Below are 20,893 nucleotides of genomic sequence, written 5' to 3' on the forward strand. Positions count from 1 at the left end.
TGCCAAATCTCTTTGTGATTGTAGAAGCATGCAATTTCACACCAACAGTTTCAAGAATTACTAGCAGATCCTGTGATCCTTCTTTTGCATCAGACGGCCTGCTCTCGGGCTGAATTTGCTGGGACAGCCAGTTCTGGACAAATTGGCAGTTGTTTGAAATCTGCGCCATTTGTAGCTTATTTTAGTTACAGTGGAATGATGTATTTCAAATAATTTGGAAATCTTTTTAAATCCCTTGCCAGACCCATAGGCATCCACAACCTTTTTCTGAAGGCCTTATAGAACTCCTTTAAATCTTAGCATGATGACACCTCCATAACAAAGGGAACACCAGACACTACATTTGAGAGGGGTATAAATAAGACTGGTTCTACCTGCACTCCCTAAGCAGGTTCTAATCACTGACACCCAATCTTCAACACCTAATTCAAATTATATGTATTTGAAGGTGTGATAAATGTAGGGGTGTACTTCTGTTCTCCATGTGACTGATCTGTTTTTCTGTTAATTTACATTGTGAAAATTACTACAAAATGTCAATTTTGTGTAATTTGATAGGTGTGTGTGTGTGTGTGTGTGTATGTATGTATGTGTATGTATATATATATATATATATATATATATATATATATATATATATATATATATATATATATAATGAATATATGAATGACAAAAGTCTTAGGCAAATGCAAGGAAATGCTGTAGAACAAATATTCCTTCAAAATAATGAAATTAAATGTTTCTATATAAACAAAAAATACTGTAAAGAGCAGTAAACATTAGTAAATGAAACAACATCAATATTTGGTGTGACAAAAAAATAAGAATAGTAGTCTCTGGTACAAATTGTGCAGTTTTATTAGGAAATTAGCTGATATGTTTTATTGAGCATCTTGCAGAACCAGCCACAGTTCTTCTGGAGATTTTGACTGTCGCACTTGCTTCTTATTTTTGCAGCAAAACCCAACAGCCTTCAATGTGATTTGTTTTTTGTCTGAAAAGTGGTCTCTTATGTAATATGCTGCTTTCTTTAATGTCATACAAACATTTTTCTTGTTCGGATACTGGCAAAAGGGGGGGGGGGGGTGTATTTTAGTTATAAAACACTGTCTAATAATGTGTGGACGTGCACTCCTAAACACACACACACACACACACACACACATTATACTCTGACTGCAAGCATTAGTTTAAATTCACTGATATAGTGGCAGACCAAAAAGATTTAGTAAAAGCATGAACATTTGAATAATTATTAGTGACATTAGGCTACATTTAGCTGACAGGACACGGGGCTGAATGGCGATGCATGGTGGCCCATTAGGAGGTAGTTTATAACACTGCAATGTGTTGGCGTTAACAAATAGCTGGCTATCGCTAACATTACATGGAGCATAATGTTAGCTGGTTTCACGGCTATAATGCAGCTGCCTAAAACAAACATAATATAGAACCGTCTTTCAGGTGTTTCACCAAATTGCAGGTGTTTCCTCGCTTTGTATGAAATGAACGATAGCATCGGTTGCACACCGGAAACCGATACTAGCTTTCCTCTCTTTTCCTCTCAATGAGTCAGGGTGGAGCTAAACTTGTTAAGCTAAGCTAATCTTCTGTAGTTTTTGTAGGCGTTCTTCTTCTTCTTCACCACTTGTGGACCGACTAAAACACTTGCACGTTTTTGCTGCCCCCTTCAGGTCCGGAAGAATCGCAACCTTGGTACCTTCGTTGCAATCGGTCCCAACGAAAATGCAGAAAAACATGTACCTTCACATTTTAAGAATGCTGGTACCGACTTTTGTTCTCGTGACATCCTCTATCTCTCTCTCTCTCTCTCTCTCTCTCTCTCTCTCTCTCTCTCTCTCTCTCTCTCTCTCTCTATATATATATATATATATATATATATATATATATATATATATATATATATATATATATATATATATAGCACTGCCACTGTTGGGCCCTTGAGCAAGGCCCTTAACCCTCTCTGCTCCAGGGGCAGAGAGAGTTAAGGGCCTTGCTCAAGGGCCCAACAGTGGCAGCACTGGGGCTTGAACTCCCGACCTTCCGAACCCCTGACCTTTTTATATATATATATATATATATATATATATATATATATATATATATATATATATATATATATATATATATATATATATATAAATTAAAAATTTATATATATATATATATATATATATATATAAATTAAAAATTTATATATTTATATAAATATATAAATAAGTCTTATGTAGTCATTAAAATGCCACGTATCTAAATACAAATCATTCCTTTTCATAATTTATTTCAATAATACTAGTGTAATATGGATTTTAAGCTTACAATTGCTTTACAGTTGTCTACAGTTATAGATAGACTATAAGAATGTCTGCTGAAGAGCAAAACAACTGGTGATATGAAAATTAGCAGGAAGCAAAAGAGGAACTGGTAAAGAAGTCCTGTGAAAGGGTGGGGTTTAGTCAACTGTTGTGCACATAGACACTTTCTGTATAGGAGGAATAGAGAAGTTAAACATATGTGCCACCACCAAGATTGTCTCTAAAAAACTGTTCACAAGACATATTGGAGAAAATCATATTGGAGAGATAAGGTAGGCATTCTGGGGTTCTATTGATATAGGAAGTAAAATTCAGGTGGGACTTAGTTTTGTTTGACATCTAAAAAAAAGTTCAAACTATAGTTTTCTTAGACCAAGTCGTTTGCTTTTTTAAAATACCCAGTCTAATATATTTACTGTAAGATTTTCATCAGCTTGTTTCCTTATATCTTAAAAACATGTATATGCTGTGACATAGTACTCAAAAAAGAGCTTTTTAATGCCTTCACTAATGGCCGAATGATTTCCTCTGTATTTCTTTGGCCTTGTTTTCATTATACCTTGCCTTAATACAAACAGACAACAAGCTTTTATATTACATTCACTGTCCCTTGCTAATTTAAATGTGCAGCACAATATGCTAAGTGTAGTGAGGATTTATTTAAGGCAACAGTAAGATATACCCATAGAGCATGTATGCAAATATCTTTTGACTAAATCTCCCGCTATATCTAAATAACCATTAACTACTTCATTTAATGATATATCTTTATATTTTCCTTGATTGTTGTTGCTAATATCAGGACATCAAGTACATAGCTACATGTTTAAGCTCATGAAACCTTGCAAAAGGATACTATACACAGCAGAAAGAAAAGAAAAAATGTGACTTAATAGCTGCAATAAATATAGTCCAGACACAAAGTAATATTTGTAAGATTTAATTAAACTTTTATGTTTCTTGGAAATAAGTTACTTTAATGTAGTAAGTGCATAACTACCATCTGACTTCCTTGACCATTTTCATGTACTGTATCTCTTACAGAACAGATAAATGGTTTAGTGTGTTAACAATGGCTGATTAGAATGCCCCCTCCCCCCACCCCCAAAGATGGAATATGCTATGGATGTATGATAATTTGATTATGCATTTAAATTTGACTTATCAGGTTTTTTATTTTTATAGTTTATTACCCTAAGGTCATGTGTGGAACATTGTAGATTATTAGTACAACCCCAATTCTGAAAAAGTTGGGACAGTATGGAAAATGTTAATAAAAACAAAGAGGAGTGATTTGTAAATGTACTTTAACTTGTATTTAAACAAAAAACATATAAAGTCAAGGTATTTGATGTTTAACCTAACCAACTGTATCGTTTTTTGAATATAAACGTTTGTATTGAAATTGATGCATGCAACACGTTCCAAAAAAGTGGGTACATGGGCAATTTAGGACTAATAGTGATGTGACAAGTTGAAATAAGAAGGTGATGTGAAACAGGTGAGACAATCGTCTAATCATAGTGTATAAGGAGCCTCCAAAAAAGGCCTAGTCCTTCAAGAGCAAGGATGGGTCGAGGCTTGCCAATCTGTCAACCGATGCGTCAGTGAATAATCCAACACTTTGAGAACAACATTCCCCAAAGACAAATCAGGAGGATTTGGGGCAGTTCACCTTCTACATTGCACAATATAATTAAAAGATTCAAGGAATCCGGTCAAATCTCTGTGCTTAAAGGGCAAGGCTGAAAACCACTTCTAAATGAGCGTGATCCCTCAGAAGTCTGTATAAAAAAACACTCATGAGTCTGTAATGGATATCCTGACATGAGCTCGGGAATACTTTGGTAAACCTTTTTCAGACAACACCATTCGCCGCTGCATCCACAGATGCAAGATTAGGCTTTACTATGCAAAACAGAAGCCGTACATCAACACTGTCCAGAAGCGCTGCCGACTTTTCTGGGCTCAGTCTCATCTGAGATGGACAGTAGCACAATGGAATCGACGAGTCAACATTTCAAATAGTTTTTGGACAAAACCACTGTCGTGTTCTCCGGGCCAAAGAGGAAAAGGACCATCCATCCAAGCTGTTATCAGCGTCAGGTCCAAAAGCCAGAGTCTGTCATGGTCTGGGGTGTGTCAGTGCCCAGTTCATGTAAGCAGAGAGTGCAGGTGCTAGCATGGCCTGCCTGCAGTCCTGGCCTGTCTCTGATTGAGAATGTGTGCCATTATGAAGCCAAAAAAAAAGGCAACGAAGGCCCCATACAGTTTTGCAGCTGACAGATGAATGGGGGGAAATTCCACTTGCTAAACTTAGCTAACTGGTGTCTTCAGCACCCAAACGCTTAATAAGTGTTATTAAAAGAAAAGGTGATGTTACACGGTGGTAACAGTCGACTTTTCCAAAAAATTTTTGGAGTGTGTTCAATTCAATTCAATTCAATTCAATTTTATTTGTATAGCGCTTTTTACAATAGACATTGTCTCAAAGCAGCTTTACAGAAATATCAACATGGTATACCGATATTAAAGGTGCGAATTTATCCCAACTGAGCAAGCCACTGAGTGGCGACGGTGGCAAGGAAAAACTCCCTAAGATGTTTTAAGAGGAAGAAACCTTGAGAGGAACCCGACTCAGAAGGGAACCCATCCTCATCTGGGTAACAACAGTTAGTGTGAAAAAGTTCAGGATGGATTTATATGAAGTCTGTATGGCGTTAGGAGCAGCCGTAGTCCCAGCAGTCTGGAATTAAAGAAGATTTGAGCTCCATCCAGAGGCAGAAAGGATCTGGATCTCTAGTATCTCCATAAATTCGTGTGGGGCTCGGCGAAAGGAGAGAGGGAGAAAAAAGATAATTATGACTGCGAAGTAGTAGAACAGAATCTAGTCAGGGTAGGCTTGAGTAAACAAATACGTTTTAAGCTTAGACTTAAACACTGAGACTGTGTCTGAGTCCCGAACACTAATAGGAAGACTGTTCCATAACTGTGGGGCTCTATAAGAGAAAGCTCTTCCCCCTGCTGTAGCCTTCACTATTCGAGGTACCGTCAAATAGCCTGCATCTTTTGACCTAAGTAGGCGTGGCGGATCATAGAAACCCAAAAGTTCGCTTAGATATTGTGGCGCGAGACCATTTAGTGCTTTATAGGTTAATAAAAGTATTTTATAATTAATGCGAGATTTTACTGGGAGCCAATGCAGTATTGATAATATCGGTGTGATATGGTCGTATCTTCTAGTTCTAGTTAGGACTCTAGCAGCTGCATTCTGGACTAACTGGAGCTTATTTATATTCCTTCTGGAACATCCAGACAGTAAGGCATTACAGTAATCTAATCTAGAGGTGACGAATGCATGAACTAGTATTTCCGCATCATGTAGTGACAATATGTTTCTTATTTTAGAAATATTTCTGAGATGAAAGAAGGCTATCCTAGTAATATTATCTACATGAGCATCAAATGATAGGCTGGAGTCAATAATCACTCCAAGGTATTTAACTGCTGTACATGATGAAACAGAAAGACCATCCAGAGTAACCATGTGATAAGAAAGATTACTTCTAGCTACACGTGGGCCTAATAAAAGTATTTCTGTTTTATCAGAATTAAGTAGAAGGAAGTTAATTAACATCCAATGTCTAATGTCCTTTACACAATCCTCAACTTTACTAAGCTTCTGTCTGTCCTCTGGCTTCGCTGAAACATACAACTGTGTATCATCAGCATAACAGTGGAAGCTAATTCCATGTTTACGAATAATTTGACCTAGGGGTAGCATATATAAAGTAAAGAGCAGTGGGCCTAAAACAGAACACTGTGGAACTCCAAAAGTAACCTCAGTACGCATGGAGAAATCACCATTTACATCTACGAACTGATAACGATCGGTCAGATAAGACCTGAGCCAGGAGAGGACTGTTCCCTTAATAATAACAACATTTTCTAAACTATCAAGTAGAATAGTGTGATCTATAGTATCAAAAGCTGCACTAAGGTCGAGTAACACAAGCAGCGAGACACAACCCTGATCGTAGGTCAGTAGAAGGTCATTTAGTACTTTAACTAACGCTGTCTCTGTGCTATGATGAGGTCTAAATCCTGACTGATACATTTCATGAATGTTATTCCTATCTAAGTACGAGCATAACTGCTTTGCTACAACCTTTTCTAAAATCTTAGAGATGAAGGGGAGATTTGATATTGGTCTATAGTTGGACAATTGAGACGGGTCAAGATCAGGTTTTTTAATCAAGGGTTTAATAACTGCTAATTTAAGTGATTTAGGTACATAGCCAGTGCTTAGGGAAGAATTGATTATATTTAGAAGTGGTTCAATTACTCCTGGACAAATCTGTTTAAACAAACATGTGTGTTGCAGTCATCAGATTTCAAATGAGTGTATATTTTCAAAAATATATTAAATTCACAACGTAAAACATCAAATAATGTGTCAGTAATGCATTTTCAATATAGTACAGGGTGAATTGAATTTTCAAATGACTCTTTTTGTTTGTTTTTTTGTACTTTCCATACTGTTTCCATACTGTTTTTTGGAATTGGGGTTATATACTGTATACTGTTTTATCTGAGACCCAAATTCATTACTTGGTGGACAGAATATGTTCTCAACATTCAGTGTTTCCAAAAACATAAAATTACACAGTGCCAGTAGGTTACAGTGCTGTGAAAAAGTATTTCTGATTCCTTCTGTTTTCGTGTATATCTCATACTAAATAGTTTTAGATCTTCAAACAAAATATAAAATAAAACAAAGGCAACCTGAGTAAACACACAATACATTTAAAAAATAAAAAATTATTTAAGCAAAAAAAAGTTATCCAACATCTATGACCAATATGAAAAACTAATTGACCCCCTTAAACTTTTGTTTGTGCCACTGTAAGTGGAACCAAATGCTTCAGCTAACTAGAGATCAGTCTTTCACTTACTTCTAGGACTAGGACTAGGACTAAAGTTACATTCACACATACAGCGACAAAGCGACTGGAGACCATTAATTTTCAATGAGAGCTGGCAACTTCCGGTGAGATGAGCAGCAACGTCCATTGGCAACTAGATATGGGCATGTCCAAGTTAAAAAAAAAAAAAATTAACTTTAGGCAAATTTGGAGCGACTTGGTGCAGGGACTACTAATGGGAGTGAAGACAGTAGAGTGCACGTGATCCGTGGTCACCTGTGCTCACTAGCCGAAGCGGCACCATTGTGGCAATAGCCAATTAGCTAAGCTTAGCTTAGCATCTGGGTGTAAAGCAAATATAAAAATAAAAAAATAATTATAATAATGAATCGAGCAGCACCAAGCTGGACACTTCACCCAGGAAACATGGAGACTGCAGCTGAAGAGCTGTGGTCCTGTTCCTGGTCACCATTGAGTATATAGTCAATTACATCCTGATGGTGATGCTCACTTACTGAGATATGAGCTACACTGGGATTTTGCTCGATTGCAACAAAAAGTGAGTGTGGTTTAATTATTTTTTTGCTTTAAACCCGCTAAGGCCATAAGTTAAGCTAAGCTATGCTAAGCTTGTCCTTGTGCTTTTGCTGCAGACAGATGGCTGCGATGGCAAAGAGCACACGCTGCTTCTCCTTCATCTCGTAGGATATGATGCATATATACACTGGTCAGTTTTATATAAGATCACTCTCACTCCAGAATGTTTAAGCAAGAAAACTTTGTTTTCAAAAGTGGACTGCTAGTTGTGCCACTCATGTTACTATGGCAAACAGTAGTAGGAATGCCTACGGGTGACTTCATAGTACAGCGACTGGTGACTTGCAGCAATAAAACTGTATATGTAAATGTACCTTTAATCCTATGCTTTGGATCATTATCTTGCTGCATAATCTAGGTGTGCTTGAGTTTACAGACTGAAGACATCCTCCTTTTCTGGTATTTTCTGGTAGCAAGCAGAATTCATGTTTCCCTAAATTATTTCAAGTAGCCCAGGCCCTGAAGCAGTAAAGCATCCCCACACCATCACACTTTCACCACCATGCTTGATCGTAGGTGTGATCTTCTTTTTGTGGAATTCTGTGTTTGGTTTACACCAGATGTAACGGGAACCCTGTCTTCCAAACAGTTCCAATTTTGACTCATCAAACCACAGAACATTCTCCCAAAAGGTTTGAGGATGATCAAGTTGTGTTTTGGCAAAATTCAGACAAGCCTTAATGTTCTTCTGATTTAGGTTTTCACCTCACCACTTTTCCATGGATGCCATTTTTGCCCAGTGTCTTTCTGATAGTGCAGTCATGAACAGTGACCTTTTGTTGATGCCTGTAGGTCCTTTGAAGTCCTTGGCTCTTTTGTGATTTGTTGGATGAGTAGTTGCTGTGCTCTTGGAGGAATTTTGGAAGGTCGGCCACTTCTGGGAAGGTTCACTACTGTGGATGCCTCTGCTTTGGAGTTTCAAACATTATAATAAATCTAGGAGTTATATTTGATGCAAGTTTGTCTCTTGATCCACATGTTCCAGAATATTGATCCAGAATACTGTTAAAACATCTTTCTTTCATCTCAGAAATAGTGCAAGATTGCACCCTATGTTAACTTTCTCTGTGTCTGAAAAGCTGATCAACACTTATCTTTTCTCGCAGTGATTATCACAATGTGCTCTGTGGTGGGGTTTCTAAGTCTGCAATAAATAAACTACTGTATGTACAGAATTCAGCAGCTAGAATCCTTACTAGGTCCAGGACAAGTGAACACATCACTCCTATTATGGAATCCTTACACTGGCTTACATATGCTTACATACAGTACAAGGCTTTGCATGGTTTGGCTCCTCCCCAGTATTTGGCTGAAAAACTCATTACACTCCATTTCTACTCCTCCAATTCTGGTCTCTTAACTGTCCCTCAGACTCATTTACGTACTATGGGTGATAGGGAATTTTCTTGTTATGCTCCAAAACTGTGGAACTCACTACCATCTGATCTTAGAGAAGCCCAGACTTTTAGCGTATTTAAATCTCATCTTAAAACTTATTTCTTTAGGATTGCTTTTAGTTGATGACTTTGTTTTATTTAATTATTATTAGTCGACAAGCCCACAATTGGCGATGGCTCCTATTGTTTTTGTTAGTTTTCCTATTATTATTATTATTATTCCTCCATGGAAGTCTATGGCAGCCCATAGAACCGCATGGTAAAAAAGTTGTGAAATTTTGGTAAATGTTAAATGGTGCACTTTATATAGCACTTTTATCCAAAGAGCTTTACACTGTGTCTAATTCACTCACACACACACACACACACACACACACACACACGTCAATGGTAGCAGAGCTGCCATGCAAGGCGCTAACTTGCCATCGGGAGCAACTTGGTGTTCAGTGTCTTGATTTTCTGCCATTTTGAATTTTCTGAAAAACCTACTTTTTCTAACTCCTCCTAGACCATTTGTCCGATTTTCACCAAAACTGAATCACACCATCTTCAGACCATGCAGACATAAAGTTATGGAATTCAAGTTGATTAGTACAACTGTTTTTGAATAACCCACAAACGAACTTGATGTCAAGCATGCCAAAATGGGCGTGAGGCTATATCTCTGTAATGCTTTAACATGTTTGTACCAAATTTATTATGTCATAGGCATCATGACTTGAGTGTGCCTGTTCAGTTTCAGAACAGTGCCACCTAGTGTTCATGAGATAGAAAAAACATATTTTTGCTTATAACTTCTGAAACTTTATCATAAAATCATGATCTCATTAGATTCTCTGGGGTATACCGAGTTGAACGATATGAAATTCCTATGTCCGCCATTTTGGATGTTGGCCATTTTGAATTTAGTCATAAAATGCTGTATTTTATGAATGACTTGGCATGTCATTTACAAAAATCAGTCTGTATCATCGGCACCATGCCCTGAATGTACTAAGTTTTAGGACAAATTATATTATAATGCTATTGTTTAAAAATGATAATTGCAATTGATTCCTTTTGACCACTGTCCTGAGAATGGTCACATGGATTCCTTTGTTAATGCCGAGAACATTGATACCAATTATGCCATGATCGTGCAAACTTCCTGTTATATATAACATACTTTGAAATGTTGTGAAAACCTACTTTTTCAAACTCCTCCTACACCATTCTCCAAAAAATTTTTTTAAAAATCAGAAGACATCATCTGCAGACCAGCCCTGCAGACTTCATTTAGCGCTTCCCTTGTGTTAGTGCAAGGTGGAATGCATACCATGACTATGAGCATAGTAGTGAACTCTGGGCAGGTAGTATGGCCAGCACTTTACAGTTATAAAATCCACCAGCAACAAACAGTAGCTAAAGACCACAATAGCATTCCTGCACCATTCATTGTTGATGAAAACACACAGACCACCACTGTGAGTCTTATCAGACAGTGCTGCTATTCTGTTTTCGTGATGTGTGGTTATCCCAGCTAGCTGAATGGCTGCATCCGGAATGCTGTCTTTGAACCACGATTCTGTATAAACAAAAACACAGTAGTCCCCGAGTTCATACTGGGTAGTCAGCTGTTGTCTGAGGAAGTCCAGGTTATTGTCAAGGAAACTAACATTGGAGAGGAGAATGGCTGGTTTAGCCAGGCAGCTAGAGTTAGTCTTTAGACTAGCTTGCATGCCCTCTTACTTACCACGCTTCTCCTTCCTGACATACCATTTCCGGTATCCTCCTTCGCAACAGGTAACATCAGGCCACGTTTCCGGATCCTGGTTTGCAGTACAGCCTGAGTTTTCATAGCTCCACCGGCAGTCCATTGTTTATTTCTCCTGAGATTTGGTTTCTAATGATCAGCAAAAGTTTAAAAAGGTAGCGATGGTAGACATGTTCACTATTAAAGTATCCTAATTAGTATGGACTACACGTAATATACACGCAGCACCTATTCTGGACCCAAAGTGGTCACTGCATGCTACCATGTTGCCATCTTGGCTCAATGTGGGGCACATCAAACGACGGTTGCCTATCCAGCCCTCACATGCTTCATACTGGTTCTGAGGCAGTAACATATATTAGTTCAGACAATGTCCTGAAAGTCAGATACTGTACATCAATCATTAGGGAGGCACAAAGTCAGATGGCACACTCTCATTTCAACAAAAAAAAAACCTCAGGTGGGTCTACCCATGGTTAGCCTCTTTAGGAGCCACTCAGATGCTGGGATGACATAAAGGTACAGCAGATTTGTGCACCAGGAGAGTGGCCTCTGCATCTAGAAGTGTTGTTCCAGATCTGGGAAAAGTTTGGAAGGGCCTTAGTGGATCTTCTTATTAATGCCAAATCAACTAATTGTCTAATATGGTTCTTTCTGGAGATTCTGGACAGTCTGCTTGGTTAGGATGCAATGGCCCACAACCTGAGGACTAGACGTGACCATCCCAGAATTTTTTTTTCCTGTTATCATTCATTCAGGTATACTGCCTTATAATAACAACAACACCAATAATAATATGGGTAATGTGATAGTAAATTGCATTACCCAGTTTCAGATAAGCTTTAGCTGCTGGACAGATGCCCTCACATTTGCTTCCAGAATGCTTTGGTATAACAAAGAGTTCATGGTCATCTGAATAAGTTTAATGTGCCATGGACCTATGGTTGCAAAATACACCCAACCCATCACCAAAACACCACCATGCTTGACATTGGGCAAGAGGTGTTTGTGGTGATATGACAAGTTTTTCACCAAATATGATACTGCGTAGTATACTGTAACGAACCATGTTTGTCTAATCTGTCCAAAGCACAATGTTAAAGAAATGTTGAGGTTTCTTTTGATGTAACATTGTACACCTAAGCTGTGCTTGAATGTTCTTTCTGGAGAGAGGAGGCTTTCTCCTGACTGCCCTTTCATTAAAGCCACGCATGTTAATTTTTTTTTTTCTTATAGAAAAGAATTAATCAAAATTTAATATCCTAATTGAAGCCTAGCTGTAACTCTTGGCTTCTTTACAATTTCTCTGATAATCAAGCCATCTGACCTTGATGGGAAATCTACTGTGATTTTGTTAAGTTCTTGTACGATACCAGTCATAACCAAAATTTGAACCCTGCTCTGGCTGATTTCCTCTCGTCTGGGCCCAGGAAAAAGTCACACCGACATTATTGTTCAGCGAAAGCGGCTTAGTTTAATGATACAGAAAGCATAGTATATATACACACAGAAATATTGATAAAGAATGATGAATGTCAATTGAAGCAGGTCACAGATAAAATCAAAACATCTATTACATAGGTCCGAGTGATATAAGAACTAAAGATGTCTAGTCTACCAGATAATAATAGAAGAAGAACCGAGAGAGTGAGGGCAAAAAGCGGGGTGATTAGGAATGCTCAAAACAACACATTCCAAGAACAGAAAACATTTCTGTTCCAGTACATCGTGACACAGAATTGAGACCTACAGAATTGAGACACCAACTTTATCAGATGTCCACTCCTTGTGGTAACAGTCTTGAAAGTTCTCCATTTACTCTCAATGAAAACATTAGGTAAAATAAGTTAATACTTTATTAATCCCCAGATGGAGAAATTAGGATGTCACAGCAGCAGCAAGACAGGTGAAGAAAAAAAAGATAGTAAGGAGAACAATACAGGGCTATATAAAGAATATATGAATATATACAAGATGTATAAATATGTACAGACGTAAGTGCAAACTAATAAATAAATGTGTGTGTGTGTGTGTATATATATATATATATATATATATATGTGTATATATATATATATATATTTGTGTGTATATATATATATATATATATATGTATATGTATGTATATGTGTGTGTGTATATATATATATATATATATATATATATATATATATATATATATATATATATATATATATATATATATACACATGTGTATATATATATATACACATGTGTATATATATATATACACACACACACAACAATGTACAGTGTACACAATACTATATACATATTGCAGCTGTATGGTATAATCAGTGTAGACATAGAACAATAACTATGAAGCAGTGATGTGTAAGCAGTGAAAATAATACAATATGTTACCCATAGTACAGCAATGTAGCAGCATATATGTAGTGTATTACAGTAAGGTCAAGGGAGGGGGTGGTTAGGTGTTGTACAGTCTGATGGCTGTCTGCACAACAGAACATCTGAAGCGGCATGAGCCTGTGGCTGAATGTGCTCTCCTAAGCAAAGAAGGCTGTGAATTTTTTTTTTTTTTTTTTAATCTTTTGATTTAAAAAAATCCCCAAATACTCTGCTCTCATGGATATCAAACAATTGCAAACACAACAAAGGTTGTTGTTTTTTTGTTGTTGTTTTTTTTTTTTTTAAATAATATAGATATGCAAATGTTATTGGCTCTCATATGAATTCATATGAGAAAAATATATTTGAAGTATATTCCCATTAATATTTAGAATTTTAGTTTGTACACCTAGGTTGACTAGGAACAGGAAATTGTTCAACCATGACTTCCTGTTTCAGAGGGGTATAAATATGAGGCAACACATAGGCCAAATTCCCTTAGTCATTCATATATATATATATATATATATATATATATATATATATATATATATATATATATATATATATGACACATTTCTTAACATGTGTAAATATTTATATTAACATAAAAAGACACACATTAATTTCTATGAATATAGATGTACAGGCTGGCTTTGTCTAATGTCTGAGAGAGGATAGATACATAAGTACACATTACATAATTTACATACTTAAAATAAACAAGGTTAGGAATTATCACAATATCATGTTTACTACTGATGATGAGTATGTAACATGCTACACCAGCAAACTATCTGTTTATTGTGCTATAAACAAATTATTTGTTTATTGTGATTTCCATTAATAACATAACCAAACACTGTGAAGGTCCAACTTTCAACTTGGGCAAAATTAAAGAAAGGCTGATTACTTACAGATTTAGAGTCAAGTCCTAAAAGTAGACAAAGAGAACCCAGTTAAACACTGTTTCATATCTGTGAGTGGCAACATTATGTTAACCTCTAGGATTAGGAGTTAATTTGAAGGTGAAATTAGAGTCATGTGTTTTCAATCAATAGGACTGATTTTCAATCAATAGGTATGAGTGAGCACCCTGCTATATTTAAAAAACAGCGATCTATCAAAGTTTGATCTTCACAACACAAGTTTGTGGAAGTATCATGACAGGAACAAAGGAGTTGATGATGCTTATCAGACTGGAAAAGATTACAAAACCATCTCTAAAGAGTTTGGACTCCACCAATCCACAGTCAGACAGATTGTGTACAAATTGAGGAAATACAAGGCCATTTCAAATCGTGGTGGTGGTTGTATCATGGTGGTGGCTGTATCTGGGCCATGATATATAAGAGTAAGTGTGTCATGCAGCAAGACGGATATATCACAGACATGTAATATTGGATCATTTTCCTCAATAAATAAATTACTAAGTATAATATTTTTGTCTCATTTGTTTAATTTATCTACTTTGAGGTCTTGTGTGAAAGTCTGATGATGTTTTAGGTCATATTTATACAGAAATATATAAAGGTTCACAAACTTTCAAACACCACTACAATATACAGTTCACTACAGTACAGATCTTCAAATGAAATGCAACATAAAGCAAAGACAAGTTGAGTAAACACACAATACAATTTGTATTTATTTAGCTTTTTATTAAAGAAAAAAAAAAGTTATCCAAACCCTATCACCCATGTGACAAAACTAACTGTCTCTTAAAAGTTAAAATCTGTTTGTGCAACCTTTAGCAGCTACAACTGCAACCAAATGCTTCTGTTAACTGGAGGTCAGTCTTTCACTTACTTCTAGATCTAGGATTTACTCCTATGCTTTGGATCATTGTCTTGTTGCATAATCCAGTTGCGCTTGAGTTTTAACTTATGGACTAAAGACCAGACATTCTCCTTTAGGATTTTCTGGTAGAGAGCAGAATTCATGTTTCCCTCAATTATTACAAGTTGCCTAGGCCCAGAAGCAGCACAGTATCCCCACACCATCACACTGCCACCACCATGCTAAGCCATAGAAAGACAGGGGTCCCATTACATCTGGCATAAACCAAACATAGAATTCCACAAAAAGAACATCATACCTAACAGTTCACCAACTCATCATTCCACAGAACATTCTCCCACAAGGTTTGAGGATCATCAAGGTGTGTTTTTGGCAAAATTCAAATGAGTCTTAATGTTCTTTTGGGTTAACAGTGGTTTTGCCTCACCACTCTTCCATGGACATCATATTTGCCTAATGTATTTCTGATAGTTGAGTCATGACCAGTGACAATATCCATTTTTAACAGTGTTAAAAGTAGTTAAAAGTGCTACATAACTAAGAAAGAATTTAATTTAATACAAGTTCAGTGAAACCAGGTGAGCCTATTGAATCTTATTTCAGTTATATACGAATGAAAGTTAAAAGCTATAATTTTAGTCTTTTCCAACAGGAACTTATTCAAGACAGACTTGTGTGTGGAATCAACAATGAACAATATCAAAGAAAGATTCTGTTATGGGACCCCAAACTAGCCAAAGCTATAGCCACATGACAGATCTATGAGCTTATGGAGGGGAATACCAAAACTCTGTCTGTGCAACAGAAACCTGCCACAAACATCAATAGCATACATCATACATCTGTGCAAAGACACAAAAACAACATGCCAAAATTTTGACCTGAATTTGTAGTCTCAGCAACTATCACAAACTAGCAATTGTAGAGGTAGTCATCAATACAAAAGAGACACGTGCTCTGCTTATGGCCAGCAATGCAACAACTTAAAAAGTAGAACCATTTCATTCAAATTCAAAGTAAACACAGGCATTGAAAGTTAGTCCATCACATTGAACTAGAACAAACCAATAACAGTGGTGCTGAATCATTCCTTATTGAAGGTGTGATAGTACAGCAAAATATTGACGCAACTGAACTGAGTAAGAAAAATAAAATATACACCACTGTTCACATACACACACTGTCCACTTTAATAGGAACACCTGCTCATTTATTTAGTTGTGTGGAATTTATATATTTCTATAAAGCTGCTTCTAGATATGCTTCTATGTCCATTGTTAAAAGCTCTATACAAATAAAACTGAATTGTAAGTTGAATTTTGCAGTCATTCAATCATGTGGTAGGAGCATAATGCATAAAATAATGCAGTTCATTATTATGATTTGTTCTTGAAAATTTTTAGTGTTGAAGGACCCATCCATGTGGTCCATGTTACATGGTGCTATGTGCACAGTTAGTATTCAGTCACTGAGAATGTGAGTGTGTGAGAAAGTATGTAGGTATAGAGATGCAAGTCTGTGTGTGTGTTGGTTTTCCTGAAGCCAGTCTCAAAATAGGTTTATTTAATTAATTCCTTTGTTTAATAGCATATATCTGTTTTTAGGATAACGTCATATCTGAATGAACAATGTCAGATAACATACTGGAGGAGATCTTCATAAAGCGCTCTCAGCAGAAGAAGAAAACTTCGCCCTTAAACTTCAAAGAGAGATTGTTTGTACTCACACAGGAAAAGATTGCATACTACGACTATGACTTTGAAAAAGGGGTAAGAAATGTATTTTAATATTTTAAATGTTTACTGGAATAATTTATATTCGAGTGGAGAGATCTGTATATTTTTTATGTAATGATCAAACCCCAGTGCAGTCTAATTACTTTATTGCGATTACTTTATTACTAACTTTAGTTAATCCTTCTGAATACAGAAAAAGAAAGGATTAAAGGGATTTGTTGACCTTGAAAAGATTAAATGTGTCGAGATTGTGATACCAGAAGACAACGCTCCTCCTGAACGAATTTTCCCATTTCAGGTGAGGAGACACAGTGCCTTGGAATAAGTTTTGTGATTGTAATGATGTTTGTCAGTATAATGAATTCATTTCACAGATGCTTGATAATCCTATGATTAATATTGTGTCAGATAGAGAACTAGGTTGGTGAATTCCTTAGTTGGTGCTCCTTGAACTACAGTATAATATAGTTTCTTTAAATTGTACACAAAAAGCATGTGCCACCCTTTTTACCTGTTGAAAAGCCCCAATACTATATGCAATCCTGAAAGTTTCAGTAAAAATCCAGATATGTTCTGGGGGGAAACTGCAATATATCATTGTCTGTTAATGTGATTTGAGTAAGCATAAGTGTTATAATCATAGTCAAAGAACAGCTTACCGTCTAGTGATCAACTAAAATAAATAAGATTTTATTGTGTAATTGAATATTTTTGTGGTGCTTTGAAGATTTATGCTACATAATCAAGATTTGGAAGAGGGGCTGCTATTTGTCAGCCTTGGTTAAAACATTAGCTAAATGGATATTTAAAAGATCTCATGACAAAATACATTGCTCAGACAAAATAACAAAGATACTATAATCTGTCTGAAAAACTTGCAAACATCCAATACAAAAAAAGATCCAAGCACAGGTCATTTCTTGAAATATGAATGGGACAGCATGTAACAGTAACTACAACTGTAAGCATGGCAGCTGTATAACCTAAGTCCTACCCTTCAAAGAAAAGGGACAATCACCTTCTTTGTAAAGGCATAATGAGAAAATAGCCAGGCCTGTCAGATTCTTACACTGATGCACAGAGCACCACTGTCTCTGAAACTATCCTAACTGGTTTTCAACTAATGTGATGGACTTTCTCATAACAGACATGATGCTTTACTTTTCTCTCTAAATCAAAAGCAGCAGTCAAACTTTATAACTAGCCTGTCCACTTGATATGATGAATATAATATAGAGAAAATACCGTTTATTGTGACCCTTCCTCACGACCAGGGGTGGTGAGAATCACCTGGTTTGTACACATGCTCATACATTCCAGAACCAAAAAAGTGACCATACAAAGTAGTATTTGGTAATAAATACTATTGTTATCCAGTCTCCTTCCAAAAGTATTGTAACGGCAAGGCCAATTCTATTGTTTTGGCTACCAAAAAAAAGACATTTGGGTTTGAGATCAAAAGATGAATGCGAGACGATAGATCAGAATTTCAGCTTTCATTTCCTGATATTTATATCTAGATTTTTTAAACAATTAAGAACATGGCACCTTTTGTTTGAACCCAATTGTTTTTTTATCCAGTGATAAAAAACATCCGAAAATGTGACTTATAGGTGTTTCCTGCCTCCCAGGTGTGCCCTGTTAAAATGAGTGTTTAAAAGAATGAATAGCTCTGAATCTAGTGTTGTTTTGAGACCTAGGTTTTGCCTGTGAAGACTGCATTTGTTGTTAAAAAGGGTAAACGTTCTTTAAAGTCCAGAGAGCTGTCTATTGGAGAAAAACAAGCTATTTTGAATCTGAGAAAAGAGCAGACATTTATCAGAGCTATTGCACAAGCATTAGACATAGCCAGTAAAACAATTTGAAATGTCCGGGAAAAGAAAGAAACCACTGGCGTACTAACAACCAGACATGGAACAGCATGACAGGCATTGAGAGCTGTGAAGGAAAAACTCCAAAACAACAGATAATTACATCACAAACAACCTTCACAGGGCAGGGATGAAGGTATCACCATTTGAAGAACACTTCAAGTGCAGAAATATACAGTCCATACCACAAGATACAAACCACTCATGAGCAGTAAGGAACAGAAGGCCAGATTGGATTTTGCAAATGTTCTGGAACCAAGATTAACCTCTACCAAAAGCGATGGAAAGGCCAAAGTTTGGAGCAAGAATGGATCTCTTCATGATCCAAAGCATAGAAGCTCATCAGTCAAGTTTGAGATGTCTTTTGCTTTGTATCATGGTGCATTATCAAGCTGGAATTAGCCATTGGACGATGGGTATATTGTAGCCATGAAGGGTCAGCAACATGGTCAGCAACAATACTCAAATAGGATATGATATTCAATGATGATTGATCGGCATTAACAGGCCCAACGGGTGCCAAGAAAACATTCCCCACACCATTACACCACCTCAACCAGCCTGGACACATTGCAGATTGGATACATATATCCATGCTGTCTGTGCCAAATTCTTACAGTACCATATGTGTGCCTCAGCAGAAACTGAAAATCATCAGACCAGGCTATGTTTTTCCAGTCTTCAACTGTCCATTTTTGGTGAGCCTGTGCGCCACTAAAGCCTCAGCTTTCTGTTCTCGGCTGACAGAGGTGGAACCCCATCTGGTCTTCTGCTATTGTAGCCAATCTGCCTTATCTTGTGCATCTTGTGCATTCTGAGAGGTTCTTCTGCTCAGCATAATTGTACGGAGTGGTTATCTGAGTTACTGTAGCCATTCTGTCAGCTCAAACCAGTCTGGCCATTCTCTGTTGACCCTACTCATCAACTAAGTGTTTCCATCTACAATAAACTCTAGAGGCTGTTGTGTGTGAAAATCCCAGCAGTTATAAAAATAGTCAAACCAGCCCTTCTGGCACCAACAATCATGCCACTGTTAAAATCATGGCAATCACACTTTTCCTCATTTTTGTTTTATGGGAACATTAACCAAAGCTGCTGGCCCGTATCAGCATGATTTTATGCACTGCACTACTGCGACACGATTTGCTGATTAGATAATTGCATTAATAAGTAGGTGTACAGGTGTTCCTAATAGTGTTAAATAATTAGCAGCCAGGTGTAACTAATGAAATGCACAAGATTAATTAATCATCAAGAAGTGTGACTATGTCTATAAAAGCAAAACTTTTGCCAGTTTTGGGTTTTGGAGCACTCAGGTGTGTGTCTACATCATGCCAAGAACAAAGGACCTCAGAGAAGCAATTGTCGCTGCGCATCAATCTGGGAAGGGTTATAAGGCCATCAACAAACAATTTGAAATTCAGCATTCTACACTGAGAAGGATTGTTTACAAATGGAGAGCCTTCAAGACCGTTCTCAATCTTCCCATGAGTGGGCATCCCAGTAAATTCAGTCCAAGCTTTGAAATGTCAAACTTTTTCAGTCAGACAACAATGAACTCCACTTTACACAAGACTATTCTTGAGATAAATGTGAGGCAGCAGCTTAAGCTGGCCCAAAATTTGGTCATGCAACAGGACAATGATCTCAAGCACGCCAGCAAATTGACTTCTAAGTGGCTAAAGAAGGAAATAAATTAAGGTGTTGGAATGGCCAAGTCAAAATCCAGACCTCAACCCCTGAGATGCTGTAGCAAGAGAGAACTGAACATGAGAACTGTGCATAAATGAATGCCCTCAAACATCAATGAACTGAAGTAATGTTATAAAGAAGAGTGGACCTAAATTTCTCCAAAACAATGTACGAGACTGATAAACACCTACAAAAAAAAAACAATTACTTCAAGTTTCTAAAGGTGGTTCTACAAGATATGATAAGATGTACTATTTTTCCCACCTGGTTTCTGAATGTTGGTTTACTTTTTGGGGAAAATGACTACATATTGAGGGGGGCACGGTGGCTTAGTGGTTAGCACGATTGCCTCACACTGTCAGGTTTAGAGGTTTGATTCCCACCACCACACTGTGTGTAAACAGTTTACA

The 20,893-nt window shown here is 36.8% G+C and overlaps 1 protein-coding gene across 4 annotated transcripts in view; it reads left to right on the forward strand.

Moving 5' to 3' along the window:
- btk (Bruton agammaglobulinemia tyrosine kinase) overlaps window positions 1-20,893 on the forward strand; it is a 55,690-nt gene that overhangs the window by 21,067 nt on the left and 13,730 nt on the right. For 2 of the 4 annotated variants that reach the window (XM_053682100.1, XM_047157077.2), the window contains 2 exons: window positions 16,789-16,953; window positions 17,114-17,218. In XM_053682100.1, coding sequence (XP_053538075.1) covers window positions 16,813-16,953; window positions 17,114-17,218 — 246 coding nt within the window. In that variant the 5' untranslated portion in view covers window positions 16,789-16,812. Of the gene's footprint in view, window positions 1-2,457; window positions 2,615-7,920; window positions 7,995-16,788; window positions 16,954-17,113; window positions 17,219-20,893 lie in introns of those variants that run through there. The other 2 variants (XM_053682101.1, XM_017474722.3) reach the window with 2 other exon arrangements.

This window comes from Ictalurus punctatus, chromosome 8, assembly GCF_001660625.3.
Source record: "Ictalurus punctatus breed USDA103 chromosome 8, Coco_2.0, whole genome shotgun sequence".
Taxonomy (NCBI): domain Eukaryota; kingdom Metazoa; phylum Chordata; class Actinopteri; order Siluriformes; family Ictaluridae; genus Ictalurus; species Ictalurus punctatus.